The sequence below is a fragment of the Urocitellus parryii genome, chromosome 4 (genome assembly GCF_045843805.1).
Source record: "Urocitellus parryii isolate mUroPar1 chromosome 4, mUroPar1.hap1, whole genome shotgun sequence".
Classification (NCBI taxonomy): Eukaryota; Metazoa; Chordata; class Mammalia; order Rodentia; family Sciuridae; genus Urocitellus; species Urocitellus parryii.
The window spans coordinates 32225995-32246443 of NC_135534.1; the positions used below are offsets into that span (position 1 = coordinate 32225995).

Sequence of the window (20449 nt, forward strand, 5' to 3'; positions counted from 1 at the left end):
GTCACTGGAAGATGATAAAAGTCAATCCTAATATCTAATAAAACTACATTTATCAATACTAAATAATTTTTAAAGTCATCTCAGGAACATTCAAGTCACTCAAATTAATTATCTCTTATATATTCCATTTGGTATAGAAAACCAAGCCCTAAAAAACAGAATTAAAGAACAACATATTATGTGATTGTCATGTGCGCTTTTAAAATGTTCTACTTTGGGGCTGAGGTTGTGGCTCAGTGGTAGAGCACTTGCCTAGCACGTGTGAGGCCCTGGGTTTGATTCTCAGCATCACATATAAATAAATAAAATAAACAAACGTAATGTGTCCACCTACAACTAAAAAATAAATATTAAAAAAATTCTATTTTCTATTTTTTCTTGCTTAAAAGTTAAATACCATATCACCTAAATAAAAATTACTATTATCCAACCTAAGCTTATTACCCAAAAAAATTATATAACGATTTTGTTGAATATGACTTACATTTCCCATTAAAAAGAATTGACTCGATCTCCCAAATAAGGAAGACACAAAAAGAATAATGAATAATGAATAAGAGGGCAGTTTCTCCAAAAACAATCTTCATATTAAAAAATCAAAATGCTAGTAAATAACATTGTCTAGTAACCAATGAACATTCTTAAAATCTACTATGAAGGGGCTGGCACTGTGGCTCAGTGGTAGAGCACTTGCCTAGCATGTGTGAGGCACTGAGCTAGATTCTCAGCACCACATATAAATAAATGAATAAAATAAAGGTCCATCAATGTCTAAAAAATATTTTTTAAAAACTACCATGAAAAGTATGTTTCATGAGGTAATTTCGTGGATCCTACTTAAAATCTTTAAATAGTATTTAAAAAGACTTCTATAGCACGATTAAAAACAGCTGAAAAGACAGACAAGGGTTCAAGTAACTACAGTACTTGATAGTCTATATAATGGCTGATGGTTTAAAACCAAAAGTTATGATGCCTTCAGAAGTCTGTGTATTTGAGAGGAGCTCAGATTTCATATGTCAACAAAGTTTGTCATGAAAGTAAAACCCAATTATTTAAATGAGCACAATACAGACCTTATATAACTACAGTATAAAATGAGATGTAAAAGATTCTCTAAAGAATTCTAAAGAATTCTAGGGCTGAGGCTGTGGCTCAGCGGTAAGGCACTTGCCTGGAATGTGTGAGGCACTGGGCTTGAGCCTCAGCACCACATATAAGTAAATTAAAAAAAATAAAGGTCCATTGACAACTAAAAAGAAGAATTCTAAAACATTGGTTTGGGGCCTGTGAATTGTAACTACTTTAAGAAATTTGACTTCAACATTACAAGAGAGTTTTGAAAATCAAGAATCAATGTTAAGATCTTGAACTTAAATTCTATAATAACAAGTTTTGCCAGTTGACAAAGATACTCATGTGATTTGTATACTTGGGTCCACATACCCTTCTAAGTCTATTGTTATTCTTTCTACCAATTCAACTAGGTTACTATGATAGTTCTATTACCTGATCATACTCCAAGGCTCCCGGATAGAGCGGCCATCCGAGGAATAATTCTGCAATCACACATCCCAATGACCACATGTCTATGGCTTCACAAAATGGCAACCCCAATATTATCTCTGGAGCTCTGTGGAAGGGAAAAATCAGTCAGGGTGGTTTTCATTTAAGATTATCTGGTTTCATCTGATATTCTAAGAAATGTTATCAAATGGCAGAGGAATCATTTTCTACTTTGCTCTTTCATAACTCTTTGAAACACAATCATAATCCTGATTTAAGCTGAATAGGGCGCCATTAGTACATCAATCACTGTGATAAAATCTCATGAATCTTTTACACTTGTACAGAGTTTTATTATCATAACACTTTAAAAATAAGAAAAAAAAACAGATCTTGTTTTTCAGACTACAGAAGACTAGAAATAACACACAATAAAGAAAACTGGCAAATGATTAAATACATGAACCATGACATCAACACGACTAAAACCAGACAGTGAGAGATAAGAACAAAGGAAACAAAACAAAAAGCCCAAGACTAAAAGTGGATCTAGACCTAGATACTACTTCAGAACACAATAATAATAAATGTTCACATGATTGGGGTCATTGGTCATCCACAAAACCATGTTCAATGTATTCTCCCCTGAAAAGTAGAAAAGTATTAGACAAAAAATTAAAAGCATTTTATTACTTAAAGGACTTTGGTTAGAAGTTGGAAAATGTACTCCATGAAATACTATCATTCCCACATAAATTATGTAGCTACTTCATATGGCTTTCCCGGGAGAAGCTTCATGTACTGCAATTGCAAAGAAAGTCACAAACATTATAGTTATCCTGGATTTGTTCGTATGTGTATGTGTGTACGTTTAATTTTAAAACAACCTTGAGGGGCTGGGGTTGTGGCTTAGTGGTAGAGCGCTTGCAAGCCTAGTAAGTGTGAGGCACTGGGTTTGATTCTCAGCACCACATATAAATAAATAAAGTAAAAGTGCATTGACAACTAAAAGAATATTAAAAAAAAATTGACATTACAGAGAAGTTGCAAGAATGGTAAACAAATATTTCCCCCAAAATCACCTGAGAATAATTTGCCACATTACTGGATGCTTTGTCTTTCCTACACACAAAAATATTCCCCTACATATCTGCAATATAATTATAAACATCAGGAAAAGAACAATGATATATTGCTAACCATCTAAGTCTCAGAGCCCATTCAAGTTTGACCAATACTCAGAACCTAACAAAGAAAATGGACTCAGCAAACATTTCTCAAATAAATCATTCCAACATAGTTTGAGGTACACAATGGAAGCATCACAGTGACATTAGGGTTTGAAGTAGGTCTTGAAGAACGCAAGTCTACAAAGAAAGAAAAATAACTAGATATAAGAGTTTACTTGAAAACACATATCAACTTAGATTTTAAAAGATGCAAAGCAAAACGGCAGTTCCAAAAGGATGGTGTCAAGAAGAATTTACTACTGATTTTTAATCATGTAATAATCTGAATCCTAAAGAATTATTAAGACTAAGAGGACAATCCCAATGTATATAAAAGCTTTATGGTTACTTTGAAACATGAAAAATTCTCCATAGGATTTAAAATTTGTTAATATAGAAATTTTCAATATTGCATTTGGCAATGAAAGAAAAGTAAGAGAATGATAGCACCTAGGATATGCAACTTAGAGAGAAAGAAGTATGAATTCTGGTTAAGACTAAGAAAAAAGTTTCTGTCAATCAGACCAAAACCAGTGAATTCATTCTGCCATTTGATACCATCTAATGAATGAGCCAAGTTTCTGATAGTGATAAGAATATAGAAGTATCATTATAAAATATTAAACAGGATTTGCATACAGCCACTTTAGCTATAAAATCCGAGATATAAAAGTTACATTCACAGAAGCAAACTCAGTTCCTTGTTTTAAAATGTGAGTGAATTTTAACTAGAACTGTTGATTTTGAGGGAGGAATTAAGAGTAGGTAATCAGAGCTCTCAGACCTTGAGGTCTGAAACCTCCAGAAGAGAGACCAAGAAAGAATTGAGTAAAGAGAACTTCCAACAGTAGTACAGTGACAAGAAAGGTAAGGTCAATGACGAGTTCCTAAGCAAAAAGGATCTGTTAGAGGAGACCTGGCTAGCAAAAATAGCCCAGCTGTGGTAAACTAACCATGTGGTCATTGGCTCAGAGGGCCAAGAGGAAGTGGGGCTCTTCACCTGAGTACCAAAGCCTGGTCAGTTGCTCCAGGCAGGAGGCTCTCAGGATGAAGGATCTGAGTGGCACATTCCATGGCTGCCACACCTAGCTTCCAAAAGTTTGTATTTTATAATACATATACATATCATAAACAAAAAACACAGTAAATTCTCTGCCACTAATCATAGCATGCCATATATTTTCTACATATATCATAGGTTAAAAGTTTAGAAATAATACTTTAAAACACTTCCATTCTAGATAACTGCCAGAGATTGAGAGTTCTACAAGATAGTTTAATCACAGAAAATAAACTTTAGAGTGCTCGCCTAGCATGCGCAGGGCCCTGGGTTCAATCCTCAGCACCACATAAAAATAAATGAATGGAATAAAGGTTAAAATTTTTTTTTTAAAAAAGTGATCATAGCATAGTGATCACATAAAAAAAGTGATAAGGGATTCTGAGTAGTGGGCCACTCTTAAAATAGATCTTCTTTTCTAATCCTACAAGAAGATCTTCCACTTATTTTATCATCTACCTTAACTCCCTTCTGAACATCCATAATGTGGCAATGTTGAAGATATGGGAGAGAATAGACATTATTTGTGTTTTGAAAATAGACCTGGTATACATTAAACATGCCTATTTAATGAGGAGTACAATGAAGCCTGATGTTTTATTTATTTATTTATTTATTTATAGTTATAGTTGGACACAATACCTTTATTTTTATTTTTTATTTTTATGTGGTGTCTCATACATGCTAGGCGAGTGCTCTACTACTGAGCCACAACCTCAGCCCCACCTGATGTCTCTTTCTATAAATAACAACACAATTAGAAGGCAAACGTGAAACCCACAAACCCACATAGTCTATAAGTCATAAGGTACAAAGGCACTATATATCTAAATGCTGTTTTACTTTCTTATTTTGTTGTATATTTTAACCCAAATTTATCAACATTCATTATGAGCAAATTTTTACTGCTTCTCTAAAGTCTTGAAACACTGATATAAACCACAGGTTAAGACTTAAATTTGGTAAGCTGAAAAATCTTGTAAATGAGTATGCAGGCCTGTGGATGATTTGTGAGACTTGTGCTAAACTTAGGAGACAATGTTCACAGTAGAGGCTTCAAAACAATATATAGTAAAATAAGAAATTACCTGAAAAGATGACCAACAATGAAACACTTTATTTGCTTTATTCCATTTTTGCTTATCTGTTTACTTATGTGTCCAATAACTGGCAAAAGAAACCCAACCCTGTTAGAAAAAGGGATGTCTTGGTCCAGAATCTCAATATATTTAGTTAAGAAAAATTATATTTCTAATAATAGATCCCTTAAGTTACCATTTCAAATGCCACTCAACTAAAGAACTTGTGTGCTGTTCATGCTCATTAAGAAAATATTGCATGTAATCCCAGAGGCTCAGAACTGAGGCTAGAATATTGCAAGTTCAAGGATAGCCTTAGCAACTCAGCAAAGCCCTAAACAACTTAGCCAGACCCAGCCTGACAATAAAAAATTTAAAAAGCAGGGGATGTGACTCAGTTCATAAGCATACCTGGGTTTAATTGCTGGTGAGACAGAGAGAGAGAGAGAGAAAGAAGAGAAGAGAAGAGAAGAGAAGAGAAGAGAAGAGAAGAGAAGAGAAGAGAAGAGAAGAGAAGAGAAGAGAAGAGAAGAAGAGGGGAGGGGAGGGGAGGGGAGAATATTGGTCTGCGGGGGCGGGTGGGGGGGCTGGGGTTGTGGCTCAGAGATGGAGTGCTCGAATGCGTGGGCATTGGGTTCGATCCTCAGCACCACATAACAATAAAATGAAGATGTTGTGTCCACCTATAACTAAAAAAATAAATATTTTTTTAAAAAAAGAAAATATTAGCCTGGGGCTGAAGCTCAGTGGTAGAACACTTGCCTAGCACATGTGAAGCCCTGTATTTGAACCACAGCACTGAAAAAAGAAAAGTAAATACCAATCATAATATAGCTCCCAGCTTGAGTTTTCCTGCATACAGAGAATTCCAAGGCCAACATGAATATCTATTTAAAGTCTTCAGTTCTCAAATAAACTAAGCAGAATGCTGATATACTTCAGCTTCTTAAGAGTTTAGGGATCGAACAATACAGACATGGCCAGATATGGTGCTGCACACCTGTAATCCCAATGACTCAGAAGGTAGAGGCAGGAAGATTGCAGGTTCAAAGTCAGCCGGAACAACTTAGCAAGGCCCTAAGCAACTTAAGTCAGACCCCATCTCAATAAAAAATAAAAAGGGCTAGGGGTGTAGCTGAGTGGTACAGCACTTGTCTAGCATGCTTGAGGCCTTAGGTTTAATCTCCAGTACTTCCCACCTCCTACTGCTGCCAAAAAAGATAATGGAGAAATGCTGCATATCAACTTGAAAAAGATAAACTCAATAAACAAAACTACTAAAATCAGAAGTCTTCTCTGAGATAGAAGTAGGTCTGGAAGAAATATTTAAAATAACAGATTAAGATAATTCACGTTACACAATTCACCCATTTAAATGGCACTCTCCAATGGTCTTTAATGTACTTGCAGAATTATATATATAACCATCACCCAATCAATTTTAGAACACTTTCATGACCCCCCCCCCGCCAAAAAAAAAAAAAAAAAACCTGAATCTACTAGTTGTTACTCTCCAGTTCTCCCAAACTACCCTATCCCTAAGTCACCAATATCCCTTCTCCCAGAATTGCCTATTCTGGACATTTACTATTAATGGAAACAAACATATGTGGTCTTTTATAATTGGATTCTTTGACTTGGCATAATGTTTTCAATGTTCAACAATGTTGTTGCATGTATCACTACCACATTTATTCCTATTGCTGAATAATAGCTACTCTTTATATATTTTATTTATCTATGGATTAGGTGATGGACATTTGGCTGTTTCCATTTTTTAGCTACTTTTAAAAATAAAAAGTAGCCAAGAAAGGCTATGTCAGCTCACCAGGCTACTGCAGAAGAACAATATACTCCTGTGCTAAAGAAGGTCAAAGCAGAGTTTAAGCCAAGAACAAGTATTGTCTCAGAACTGGCCAATACAGGAAGAAAATGCCCTTTATGAATATATATCAGAAAGTGGAGAGTAGGTACTAGTCTTTACAGGAACTACAGATTTTTCTGTTTTATTCAATACAACAGGCTTTACGATCGAGCTAAATCTTGTGCTATTCATTCTTCAAACATAGAAAACAGTAAGAACCTCGTGGCTGTAGTCTAGTAATCCAATATAAAAGAACACAGGTCACAAGTACAATTCCCTTTGAGTGACTTTCATAAGACCATTATGCTATGGTGGTATTAAAAATATATTTTATAAAAAAAGCTAATTTGGAAATACATTTTAGAAAAACTCTGGAAAGATAAGTATTGGATCCTGGTAAGGAAGCATTGATTTCAAATAACAAAAATCATCTACATAGAGCTAAATTTATAACACTCCTGAGTAGGCACACAGCTGTACCTCAGTAGCTTGTAATTTAACTGAGCCTTAGTATTTTCATTTTTAAAATGGAATTTTACTAAACTTACATATTCAAAAGATTTTCTAAAGGACCAAGTAAAAGAATGTGTGTAAAATGTAAAGTAGTATATGCATTTCCTTAAAGTATTATTCATACTTTCACTGTCCTAATTCATACTCCTTTCTTCTCAAACCTCTACCTTCTTCCCATCCTGATTCCTGACTACTGTCCTTGCATCCTACTTTACTGAAATAAATAGATGTAATTTGAAAGACAGTTTCTACATTCTCACCACATCCACTGGCCCACCTGCATCTGTCAGTGGGCTGCTGCTATCAAGATAAGGCATCCAGGCTCACTTATTGAAGTACATAGCTCCGCCGACTTCCACTCTCTCTCACCACCATTATGTCCCTCTCTATGCGACAATTCTACAGCTCCCACCTTGAAAGAAAAAAGAAATTCTCTTGATTACATATCTTCCTTCAGGCTCCGCCCCCTTCTGTTTCCCTTTACTCTTAATCCTTCTTGAAAGCTGTCTCCAATGGAATTCATCTTGAACTCACTCACTTCACCAAAATATAGTTCCTCTCTTGGACACCATCAGTTACTGCACTGCCACATCTTCCATTTACTAGACTTGCATTATTGAATACAGCTGATTATGCACTCCTTCTTTAAAAACTACGTGCACTTGGCTTCCAGGATACCAGGAGAACACTTTGTTCTTCTTAATTCATTAGCTTTCCCTTTTCAGATTCCTCCGCTAGTTCCATATCATTTTCCCAACTTTCTTTTTTCTTCCATCCAGTGCTAGGAATCAAATGCAGGGTCTCAACCATGCTAGGCAAGCAATCTACCACTAAGCTACATCCTAGCCCTCATTTTCCCAGTCTGCTGAGGCTCAGACTTTGAAAATCTATCTTCTCTCTACATTCACCTCCCCTAGTGATCTCATCCAATCACAGAGTTTTAAAGCCACCTTTATTGTAAAGACTTCTGAATATGCATCTCCACTGAGGCCTCTCCTTGACTTACGTATCAAATTGTCTATTCAATACCTGTTGAATTTCTATTACACATCTTAAATTGAATATATTCAAAAAGAATTGATTCCCCCCCCCAAATCCACCCACCTCCAGCCTTCCCCATCTCAGTAATTAACAATTCTATTCTTTTTAGTATCTCAGGCCCAAACCTGAGAGAAGTAAATATGCCTCTTGTCTTTTATTCCCCACATCTACCCCAGCAAATCCCCTAGACTATCTTAAAAAACAGGTCCAGAATTTTACTACTTTGCTCCCCTTTTACCACTACTACCCTAATCCAAGCCCTCATTATCTTATCTGGATTAATACTAGAACTTCCTACTAGTCTTGTTTCTGTCCTTGTTTTCTACCATCTGTTCTCTATCTAGCAGCATGAGTGATCCATTTTATACACAGATCGGACCTCATCACTTCTCTTCTCAAAATCCCCAATAGCTTGTATCTTAGTAAAAGTCTAATTCCTCACAATGACCTCATGAGGTCCAGCCTTCACCTATACTGTCCAGCCCTTAACTACATCTGATATTTCTATTATTCTGCCACTTGGTTTCTCTGATCCAGTTATATTGACCTTTTTCTCCTTTCAAACCTTGGTTCTTAAAACCATTACACTTAAAGATACCTGGGGGAAGACAGTTCCAGGTAGGCAGCAAGACTTGATCCCTTCACCTGTATTTACTTGGTTTTCTACTTTAAGGTCATTGTATTACAAAGGCCTTCCCAGAATACCTTAAATAGAAGCCCTCACCAAAACATGGCACTTGCACTTCACCTTTATCCTGTTTGTTGATATTTATAACATTTTTTATCAACTGATAAATATACTTGCTTATTGTCTCCTATCCTCAGGCCCTACTAGAATACAAATTCCATGGGGGCAAGAACTTTCGTAATTTTTTTCAATGCTATAACCCCAGAACGCTGCCTGATATAATAGGCACTTATTCATTATTTGCTTACAAGAGCTGCTAGCATACATTCATTCATTCACAGGAAAGATAAGAAAAATTTTGTTCAATCAAATGTACGAGCTCAACAGGTATCAATCCAAGGGACTCTTATATGCTAGCCACTTCACATTTAGGACATCTGATGTATTTTATGACTATATAATAAAACAAATACCATTCACTGAGCTTTAACAACAGGCCCAACACTATGGAAATAACATTTTAATACATTATCTCATTTAAAGAAAATATGCTAAAAACAACGAATTGTTCTTCTGCCCCAAGATAAAAATCAAGGTAAATAAAATGTTGAACAGAAGCCCCCGGTTGAGCAGAGCCAACACAGAGAATCATGAGAAATAATAAATAACTGTTTTCTAAAGCAGCTAAGCTTTGGAGTTTGTCACATAGCAATAGATAACATACACATTGCCGGAAGTTTCCCAGAAAGTAACGGGGTTGAGATTTAAATAACTGTTTCCTAATCCTCTATACCATACTAGCTCCCGTTATAAAACCATTTGACTCAGAAAAACACAGGAAGTCAAACAGAAAACCTAGAAAATGACCCAGAAATCACTTTTAGTAATTCAATTAAATGATGCTCTCATTTTATTTTTTTACAGAACTGGAAAATACTGACCACTGTTTCTAATAGTTCCATAACATGAGAAACCATCTGTAACAGGCCTCATATGATCCTTACCTCTCTTAGACAATCAAAAGAAAAAGAAGTATTTAAAAAAAAAATGGGAAGAGGGAAGGGAAGGAGGGCACAGAGAGAGAATTTTTAGTGTCATAAACCCTTCTAAAAATATGCAACAGGTAATTACATGAAACACATAACACTATGAACAAGGTAATGTTGTGTTTTATAAATTATTCATTTGATATTCATACAAACCCCTTTAATAGACAAAAGAAATAGACACAGGAGTAAGCAACTTTCCTAACTAAAGTCACGTAGTAAGATGTGCACCTGTGACTCAGATCTGAATTTTATGCCTTCAGAATCCATGCTTTTAATGCTTTTCACTAGTATACACTGAAATAAAAACTTCTAGGATTACTAAAACTATTAGATTTTAACCTTACTGAAAGTTCTCCCATGCCAATGCTATATTTATCATTATTGTGTTCTTTTTAAATAGATTCTAAAACTAACCAGAAGGGCCTGGGGATGTAGCTTAGAAGAAAAGCACTCTGCATCATATGAATGAGGCCCTGAGTTTGATCTCCAGAACAGCGCAGTAAAGCAAAAACAAAAACTAAACTACAACTAGTAGAAAATCCATGTCTTTTAGAAGAAAAAGTAGGCCCTAATCTTCAACATATGGGATTAAGCCCCAACTTTCTTAAAAAGACTCCTATAGCGCAAGAATTAAAACCAAGAATAATAAATGGGATGGACTCAAACAAAAAAGTTTCTTCTGAGCAAAAGAAACAATCCGTGAGGTGAATAAAGAGCCTACATCCTGGTAGCAAATTTTTACCCCTCATACATCAGATAGAGCACTAATCTCTAGGGTATATAAAGAACTCAAAAAGCTAAGCACCAAAAAAAGAAATAACCCAATCAATAAATGGGCCAAGGAAATGAACAGATACTTCTTAGAAAAGGGTATACAATCAACAAATACATAAAAAAATGTTCATTAGAGAAATACAAATCAAAACTACTTTACGATATCATCTCACTCCAGTCAAAATGGCAGCTATTATTAAGACAAACAACAATAAATGTAGGCAAGGATGTGGGAGAAAAGGCATACTCATACATTGCTGGTGGGACTGCAAATTGGTGCAGTCAATATGAAAAGCAGTATGGAGATTCCTTGGAAAACTGGGAATGGAACCACCATTTGACCCAGCTATTCCTCCCCTTGGTCTATACCCAAAAGACTCAAAAACAGCATACTACAGGGACACAGCCACATATAGTAGCACAATTCACAATAGCTTAACTGTGGAACCAACCTAGATGCCCTTCAGTAGATGAATGGATTTTAAAATGTGGCATATATCCACAATGGAATATTACTCAGCAATAAAAGGATAAAATCATGGCATTTGCAGATAAACGGATGAAGTTGGAGAAGATAATGCTAAGTGAAGTTAGACAATCCCAAAAAAACAAACACAGAATGTTTTCTCTGATATAAAGAGGCTGATTTATAGTGGAGTAGGGAGGGGGAGCATGGGAGGAACAGAAGAACTCTAGATAGGGCAGAGGGGTGGGAGGGAAAGGGAGGAGGCAGGCGGTTAGCAATGATGGTGAATGTGGTGGACATCATTATCCAAAGTACATGTATGAAGACATGAATTGGTGTGAACATACTTTATATACGAAGATATGAAAAACTGTACTCTATATGTGTAATAAGAATTGTAATGCATTCCGCTGTCATGTATTTAAAAATAAAATCAATTAAAAAAAGAAATTGAATTCTATGCATGTATGAAAAAAAGTGAAATATGAATATACTTTTGTTAAGAGAAATCTAGCTAACATTTTACTGATCCCTCGTTGTAATCTTCACTCTGTTACTCAGCTAAACCTTAAAAAAATCCTTCACATTAAATATGCAGACATCTTCTGGACACCTCTTAGTTTAAAAAAGGATCTGACTGTGGGAAACACTGTGTTCCTAAAGATAACTGCAACGTCTTTTACAGAGGCAGTTGGGAAATGAGCTCAACAGTGGATGTGACCATCTACTAGTAACAGGGGTGATTACTCATAAATACCAATTCAAATGCAATAAATCCTTGAAAATTAAAACCCTGTTCTTGGCAAAAGACAGAAAAGACTCAAAATGCTTATAAGTACAGAAATAGACAAATGTGGATTTGTTCAAACATAGAAAAATGTCAGGTTAAATAGAAATTCAAGTTTTTTCAGCTACTATTAATGTGAAATCAACCTGGCAAGGAGGATCAAAAGGTACATATTTCCACAATATTTTAATTGTGACTAAACAAGCCTCTCCTACTATATAACAAAAGCTCAAGCTTAAAACTGCCAGTCACCTAGATATTGTATAAATTTTACATTTTTCCTACTATCATTATCAAATTAGATGTTAAATGAATCCATGCTTGGATTTTGTAGAAATTTCACATTTTTCCTATTATTATGATCATCATCACATCAGATGTAAGCAAAACTTTTTTATTTCCATTTATTACAAGGAAATTTTCTAGTAAAAAGACAAGTGGGAACGTGTTGCTTTAGGAGGGAAGGCATACTGGAAGTGTCCCATAGGCTCTGTCTCTGATAGGGCACACAACAAAGGAGACTCTTCAAAGTACATCAGGAGAACTTACTCTAGAGGACCTCAGAGAGTGTGTCCAAATCATAACACAACTGAAATTTATGAAAATGTGAAAGAGCATTTTCTACAGGTGGAACTTCTACAGTAGAATGATCACTAAAATTCATTAGTGAGTTTATTTTTGGCACTCTTGTGAATATCCCAAAGAATGGTGCCTGTTTTAAAACCACTAACAAAACTCAACTCTCTTAAAAAAGCAAAAAGATGTCAAAATAGATGATTAACCACTTCTACAAATGTTTTCAAGTTATGAATGTTTTTGATATGAGAATTGTTGCCATAAAAAATAACATCAATACAGAATACTAGTCATGAAAGTTGCTTTTATGACTATAGCTGAAACTATCCAATAACATTTTGAAATGTAATCAAAGTACAGGCTCTTAGATCCTCATTCAAATGTAGTTTGTATCGTAGGTTAAAAATAACGCAATTAAAAATATCCTTACTGCAAGGCCACTTAATGTTTTAACTATGCAGGACAATGATCCAGATCAAAGCACCAAGTACAGAGAACAGCAATAATAAATATTTTCAAAGCCCATTAAATTGAAAACCTGAAGCCAGGTGCAGTGGTGCACGCCTGTAATCCCAGCGACTTGAGAGGTTATGACAGGAAGACAGCCAATTAGAGGGCAGCCTGGGCAACAGATTCTGTCTCAAAATAAAAAATAAAAAGATGACTGTAATCCCAATGGCTCAGAAAGCTGAGATAGGAGGACCGAAAATTTGAGATCAGTATCGAAACTTAGCATGGCTTGACCCTGTCTCAAAGTAAAAAAAAACAATTTAAAAAGGGGCCACCAAGTGTAATCCACAGTAACAAACAAACAAATAAAGGGTTTGAGGGCATAACTCAGTGGTAAAGTGCCCCAGGGTTCAATCACCAATACTGGAGTAGGGTGGGGGTGCTGAAAAGAATATAAGATGGCAGAGATTTAGTATACATGACCAATATACCAAATATATAGTTTATAGCTTAATATCAAATAAGATAAAGTATCCATCTATGACTGATCAGTAACTAATGTTTTATAAAATTATAAGTCAATAAATATAAATAATTTATTATTTATAAATAAATGCACTTTATTTATAGACAGCACTATTAGCTTCATTTTATCTACTAATAACAGCTTCAAGATCACTCAAAATTCTTGTAATATAAAAAACTATGAGAATATTAACAAACATCCAGAGAGTAAAGCTAAAGGGCTGCATTCAAAAGATAATATGAAAATATCTGAAAAATAAAGGAAAAACACCATTTCGGCTACAGGCTGAAAGTGTCTGTTCTTGACTTCATAGTTTATATCTATTGAATATAGAAAATTTAATATTTATCACAACTCATAAACATGCACTATATTAATTAATATATGCATTTGTATTTTACAGCCCTTATAAATATTTTACTCTATGAGATAATAAGAAAAATTGTAATTATCCTTATTTTACATATGATTAGGAGGGAAATAGAGAACAACCCACTGTTTCTTAAATTTATTTCATTATGAAATATTTTAAAATTATACCCCCCAAAAACTAAAATACTTGGGAATCAACCTAACAAAAGAGGTGAAAGATTTATACAATGAAAATTACAGAACCCTAAAGAAAGACATAGAAGAAGACCTTAGAAGATGGAAAAATATACCCTGCTCATGGATAGGCAGAACTAACATCATCAAAATGGCGATATTACCAAAAGTCCTATATAAGTTCAATGCAATGCCAATCAAAATCCCAACAGCATATCTTATAGAAATCGATAAAAGAATCATGAAATTCATATGGAATAATAAAAGACCCAGAATAGCAAAAACAATACTAAGCAGGAAGTGTGAATCAGTTGGTATAGCGATACCAGACTTCAAACTATACTACAGAGCAATAGTAACAAAAACAGCATGGTACTGGTACCAAAACAGGCGGGTGGACCAATGGTACAGAATAGAGGACACAGTAACCAATCCACAAAACTACAACTATCTTATTTTTGATAAAGGGGCTAAAAGCATGCAATGGAGGAAGGATAGCATCTTCAACAAATGGTGCTGGGAAAACTGGAAATCCATTTGCATCAAAATGAATCTGAATCCCTATCTCTCGCCATGCACAAAAGTTAACTCAAAATGGATCAAGGAGCTTGATATTAAATCAGAGACATGGCATCTGATAGAAGAAAAAGTTGGTTATGATCTACACGCTGTGGGATCGGGCTCCAAATTCCTCAATAGGACACCCATAGCGCTAGAGTTAACAAATAGAATCAACAAATGGGACTTACTCAAACTAAAAAGTTTTTTCTCAGCAAAAGAAACAATAAGAGAGATAAACAGGGAGCCTACATCCTGGGAACAAATCTTTACTCCACACACTTCAGATAGAGCCCTAATAACCAGAATATACAAAGAACTCAAAAAATTAGACAATAAGATAACAAATAACCCAATCAATAAATGGGCCAAGGACCTGAACAGACACTTCTCAGAGGAGGACATACAATCAATCAATAAGTACATGAAAAAATGCTCACCATCGCTAGCAGTCAGAGAAATGCAAATCAAAACTACCCTAAGATACCATCTCACTCCAGTAAGACTGGCAGCCATTAGGAAGTCAAACAACAATAAGTGCTGGAGAGGATGTGGGGAAAAGGGCACTCTTGTTCATTGCTGGTGGGACTGCAAATTGGTGCAGCCAATTTGGAAAGCAGTATGGAGATTTCTCGGAAAGCTGGGAATGGAACCACCATTCGACCCAGCTATTCCCCTTCTCGGTCTATTCCCTAAAGCCCTAAAAAGAGCATGCTACAGGGACACTGCTACATCGATGTTCATAGCAGCTCAATTCACGATAGCAAGACTGTGGAACCAGCCTAGATGCCCTTCAATAGATGAATGGATAAAAAAAATGTGGCATTTATATACTATGGAGTATTATTCTGCATTAAAAAATGACAAAATCATAGAATTTGGAGGGAAATGGATGGCATTAGAGCAGATTATGCTAAGTGAAGCTAGTCAATCTTTAAAAAACAAATACCAAATGACTCCTTTGATATAAGGGGAGTAAACAAGGACAGGGTAGGGACGAAGAGCTTGAGAAGAAGATTTACATTAAACAGGGATGAGAGGTGGGAGGGAAAGGGAGTGAGAAGGGAAATTGCATGGAAATGGAAGGCGATCCTCAGGGATATACAAAATGTCATACAAGAGGAAAGGAGGGGTAAGACAAGATAATACAAATGGAAGAAATGATTTACAGTAGAAGGGGTAGAGAGAGAAAAGGGGAGGGGAGGGGAGGGGAGGGGAGGGGAGGGGAGGGGGGATAGTAGAGAATAGGACAGACATCAGAATACATCAGACACTAGAAAGGCAATATGTCAATCAATAGAAGGGAAACTGATGTGATACAGCAATTTGTATACGGTGGTAAAAGGGGGAGTTCATAATCCACGTGAATCAAACCGTGTAATATGATGTATTAAGAACTATGTAATGTTATGAACGACCAATAAATAAATAAATAAATAAATAAATAAATAATAAAATTATAAAATATCATCAAAAACACCAACAAAACCTCATCATCTGTAAGGTATGTCTATTCTAAATAAGAAAAAATAAGTGCAACAAATTATTGATTTTCTAATTTTATGATAATTATTGGGAAAAAAATGTGAAGTGAGCAGTTATGAGGAGTCTGATTCTTTGCTAAATGTTTTATAAAGGAACTGGAGTTGAGGCTCACTTGTAGAACACTTGGTTAACATGTTACAGCCCTGTTCAATATCCAACACTGAAAAAAAAAAAGTTTATTGCTGATAACTTCATTCAATCCTAACAAAAAGCCCCTGAGGTAAACAATATATCATCCCACTTTAGAGTTGAGGAAACTGAAGCATGAAATTAACTTTTAAAGTTCTGGTGGTAAGTGTTGGGGCTTATAAGCAAATGAATCAAGACTTTCACAACAATGTACAGAAATCACTTTTATTTTATAAACTATTAAAGGTATTGTTACAAAATGCATTATTTATTCATAAGAACACATGCCTCATTCCTTAATGAGCACATGTGAGATTAGACACTGATTCATTGGGTGATTTCTCAATACAATTTCATGTAGCATACCAAATTTCTTTTGCTCGCTCTCTCAAGTCCACCACCCCCCTTTTTAAAAAATTTTTTTAGTTGTAAATGGACACAATACCTTTATTTTATTTGTTTATTTTTATGTGGTGCCGGATATCAAACCCAGTGCCTCACACATGCTAGGCAAACACTCAATCACTAAGCCACAATTCTGGCCCCTCCACCCCCCCCTTTTATTTTTTATTTTCAGAGAGGGTCTCAGTGAATTGCTTGTTCAGACTGGACTCTAACTTGTGATCCTTCTGCCTTAGCCTCCCAAGCATCTGGGATCACAGGTGTACATCACCACCTACAGTTTCTTAAAAGCAAATTTTACTTATCAGCTAAATTAATATATTCAGTATTTTCCTTTTACTTTTTCCCTCATAATTATTTATGATGACATAGCTTTAAACTTATTGAAACACCCAGAACCAGAGTTCCCAAATGCTAACACATTATTCTGTTTGCATTATCCTTCTCTCTCTTTTTTAGATATATACAATGAACACTATTTTTCTGAACCATCTGAGATTTAAGTGGCAGACAACATACATCTTTACCTCTAAATGCTTGAATCAGCACGCACTTCCTAAACAAGAAGTCTCTTAAATATCAGTATATTTGTGAAAATCAGGAAATTAACATTAGTACAATAGTATTCAAACTTTGCCAATTGTCCCAATAATGTTTTCCTTTAGAGCAAACAATACTTTTAAAAAGTAAATAAATCCCAGACTCATGTCTCTTTCGTTTTGCTTATCTGGAACAGCTCTCCTTGCTATTTCTGTGGTTTTCATGACACTGTCATTTTGAAGAGTACACACCAGTAGCTTTGTAGAATGTGGCTCAATTTGTGTTTATCTAATGCTTCCTCATAAAAAGATTCAGTTTATCTGTTTTCAGCAGGAAGACCACTGGAATGACACTATCATTCTAATATTTTTATTTAATTTTTTTTTAACTTTTGTAGTTGAAGATGGACAGAATGCCTTTATTTTATTTATTTTTATGTGGTTCTGAGGATCGAACCCAGTGCCTCACGCATGCTAGGCAAGCGCTCTAACACTGAGCTACAGCCCCAGCCCCTCATCCTAATATTTCTAAATGTGCATATCAGAAAACTTGCCTGAGATTAATTTTCTTTTTTTTCTTTTTTTTAATTTTTAATATTTATTTTTTAGTTTTTGGCAGACACAATATCTTTGTTTGTATGTGGTGCTGAGGATCGAACCTGGGCTGCACGCATGCTAGGCGAGCACGCTACTGCTTGAGCCACATTCTCAGCCCGAAATTAATTTTCAAAGAGCACATTTTAATGCTTCTCAGAAAAGATTCTTATTAGCTGGTAGAATCAAATAAATACAGACTTTGGAGTCATGGAGATCTGAATTCCAAATCCTAACTCAGTTACAATCTCTAGACCCTCAACAAATTATAAACTTCATTACAGCCTCAATTCACTCATTTGTCAATGAGGGACTGCTAAGGTTTGGATAGACTTTGCGTCCAAAGATTCATGCAGTGGAAGTTGGATCCTCAATGTGGCAGGGTTGAGGTGGGGGAACATTTAAGAGGGAAGACCTTGGGGGAGGATATTAGGCTTAGGTGCTCTACCTTCATGAACAGATGAATGCAGGTCTGCAGGAATGGCTTGGGTGTGGGAGTGGGTTCTTTCTCCAAGAATAGATTGTTATTAAAAAAAAAAAAAAATCAACTCAGCCCTTCTAGTCTCTTGCTCCACACACACCCCTCCTGCAAAATCTAGTTCCCATTCCACCATGTTTCTAAAGGGGGCTTCACCAGGAATGGCGCACGCCTGTCATCTCAGCAGCTCAGAAGGCTGGGACAGGAGGATCCCGTGTTCAAAGCCAGCCTAGCAAAAGCTAGGCGCTAAGCAACTCAGTGAGACCCTGTCTCTAAATAAAATACAAAAAGTACAAAATAGGGCTGGGGATGTGGCTCGGTGGCCAAGTGCCCCTGAGTTCAATCCCAGGTACCCACCCCACCACCCCAAAAAAAGAAACAAGAAGCAAGAGGAATTACATTATCAACTATGGTAATGACACGTGATACTGGCAGAATAGACAAATTTGTTACTGCCAGGCAGTAGAATAAATAATAAATGGTGCTTAGTTAAGGGGTATCCATACAGGAATAATGCAAATTAATCCCTACCTCATACCTTACACAAATATAAATTCCAGAAGGACAGCAGCTCCAATTAAAAAAAAAGAAAGAAAGGAAAAAAAAGAAAAAAAAGTCTTAGTTCATAAAGAATACTTTTGAAAAATAAAACTACATTTAACAATATCAAAATCAAGACCATATATTCATGTAAAATAAGAAAGTGATAAAACAAGCCACAGATGGTACTCTTCCTAAAGGTTTCATATTGGGAATATATTTTAAAATAATACACACACACACACCAACAAGAATAAGACAACCAAGCACACAGAAAATTAAGCAAAAAAACACTTCATAAAATAGAATGCACAGTCAGTGAACCTGACAAGGGTAGTAGTAAGATGAGCATGTTCACACTGTGAAAATCTATCAAATTACTTAACATTTGTGTCTATAAACTATCTTACTCAAAAAATGGGTGTATTAATCATTATTCACACAAATTCAATTTTTCCCAAGCTCTCAAAGATTCTGCACACATTCTAAAATAAACAGCAGGGAATAACTATGAGATACTCCCTATCATCATATCGTTGTGTGTGTGTACAAGGTACTGGGATTCAACCAGGGGCACTTAACCACTGAGCTACATCCCCAGCCCTTTTGATTTTTATTTTGAGACAGGGTCTCATTAATTTGCTTAGGGTGTTTCTAATATAGTAAGGCTGGCCTCAAACCAGTAATCCTCCTGCTTCAGCCTCCCAAGTTGCTGGGAGTACAGGCATGCACCACCACACCTGGCTATCTGCATAATATTCTTTTAAACCATGCCACTCTTCTTTTATAGCTCCTACTTATGAAATATATACAATATTCCCAAGACTGTATTACATGCTTTACATGCATTGTGGATTTAACCTTCACAATAACCTGTGAGGTAGCTATTATCACCATCATTTTATAGATGAGTAAATTGAGGCTTAGAAAGATTAAACAACTTGCTTGAGGTGACAACCACAGGTGGGAGAACCAGAATGAACCATATGAACCAGATGAACATGTGAATAAATATGGTAACACAATTAGTTACTTGTCATTATTTAAGCACCATCAGACTTCAGTACATTGTTTCATCTATTTTATGACTTACCCAATTCTATCCCTGCTTGAAACAGAATATTTAATGCCCTATGAATCACTACAAAGCAAAAACTTTACTTACAAGCCCTTAAAATGAATACTGTCAAATCCAAAATATTATAGTGTCAAAACTTTGCTACATATTCAATGCGATGCTACTTGAAGAAATTATATGCTAATGAAAAGCAATTTAGAGCAAACAACTTATTTTTAATAAGTTTAAACACATACTTCAATCATGTCAGATAGCTTCACCACCATATTACTCAAACATAAATTCTCTCATGAATTTATTTCTCCTAAATACTACAAAATGGTATCCTGTTTTCAGGTGATTTTTATATTCCTGAATTGCCTATTTCTGCAATAATATTTTGCCATTCATACAGAAACTATATCCTTAGATTTCAAATGAAATTTTCATTTTTTATTTTACTATGACTCAAAAGCAAATGCATTATATATATCTATACACTTATGTATAGAT

General features: G+C 35.4%; 1 protein-coding gene across 5 annotated transcripts in view; it reads right to left on the reverse strand.

Moving 5' to 3' along the window:
* Hipk3 (homeodomain interacting protein kinase 3) overlaps positions 1 to 20449 on the reverse strand; it is a 93665-nt gene that overhangs the window by 24008 nt on the left and 49208 nt on the right. For all 5 annotated transcript variants that reach the window (XM_026404917.2, XM_026404894.2, XM_026404906.2 and 2 more), the window contains exon 3: positions 1510 to 1633. In XM_026404917.2, coding sequence (XP_026260702.2) covers positions 1510 to 1633 — 124 coding nt within the window. The remainder of the gene's footprint in view (positions 1 to 1509; positions 1634 to 20449) is intronic.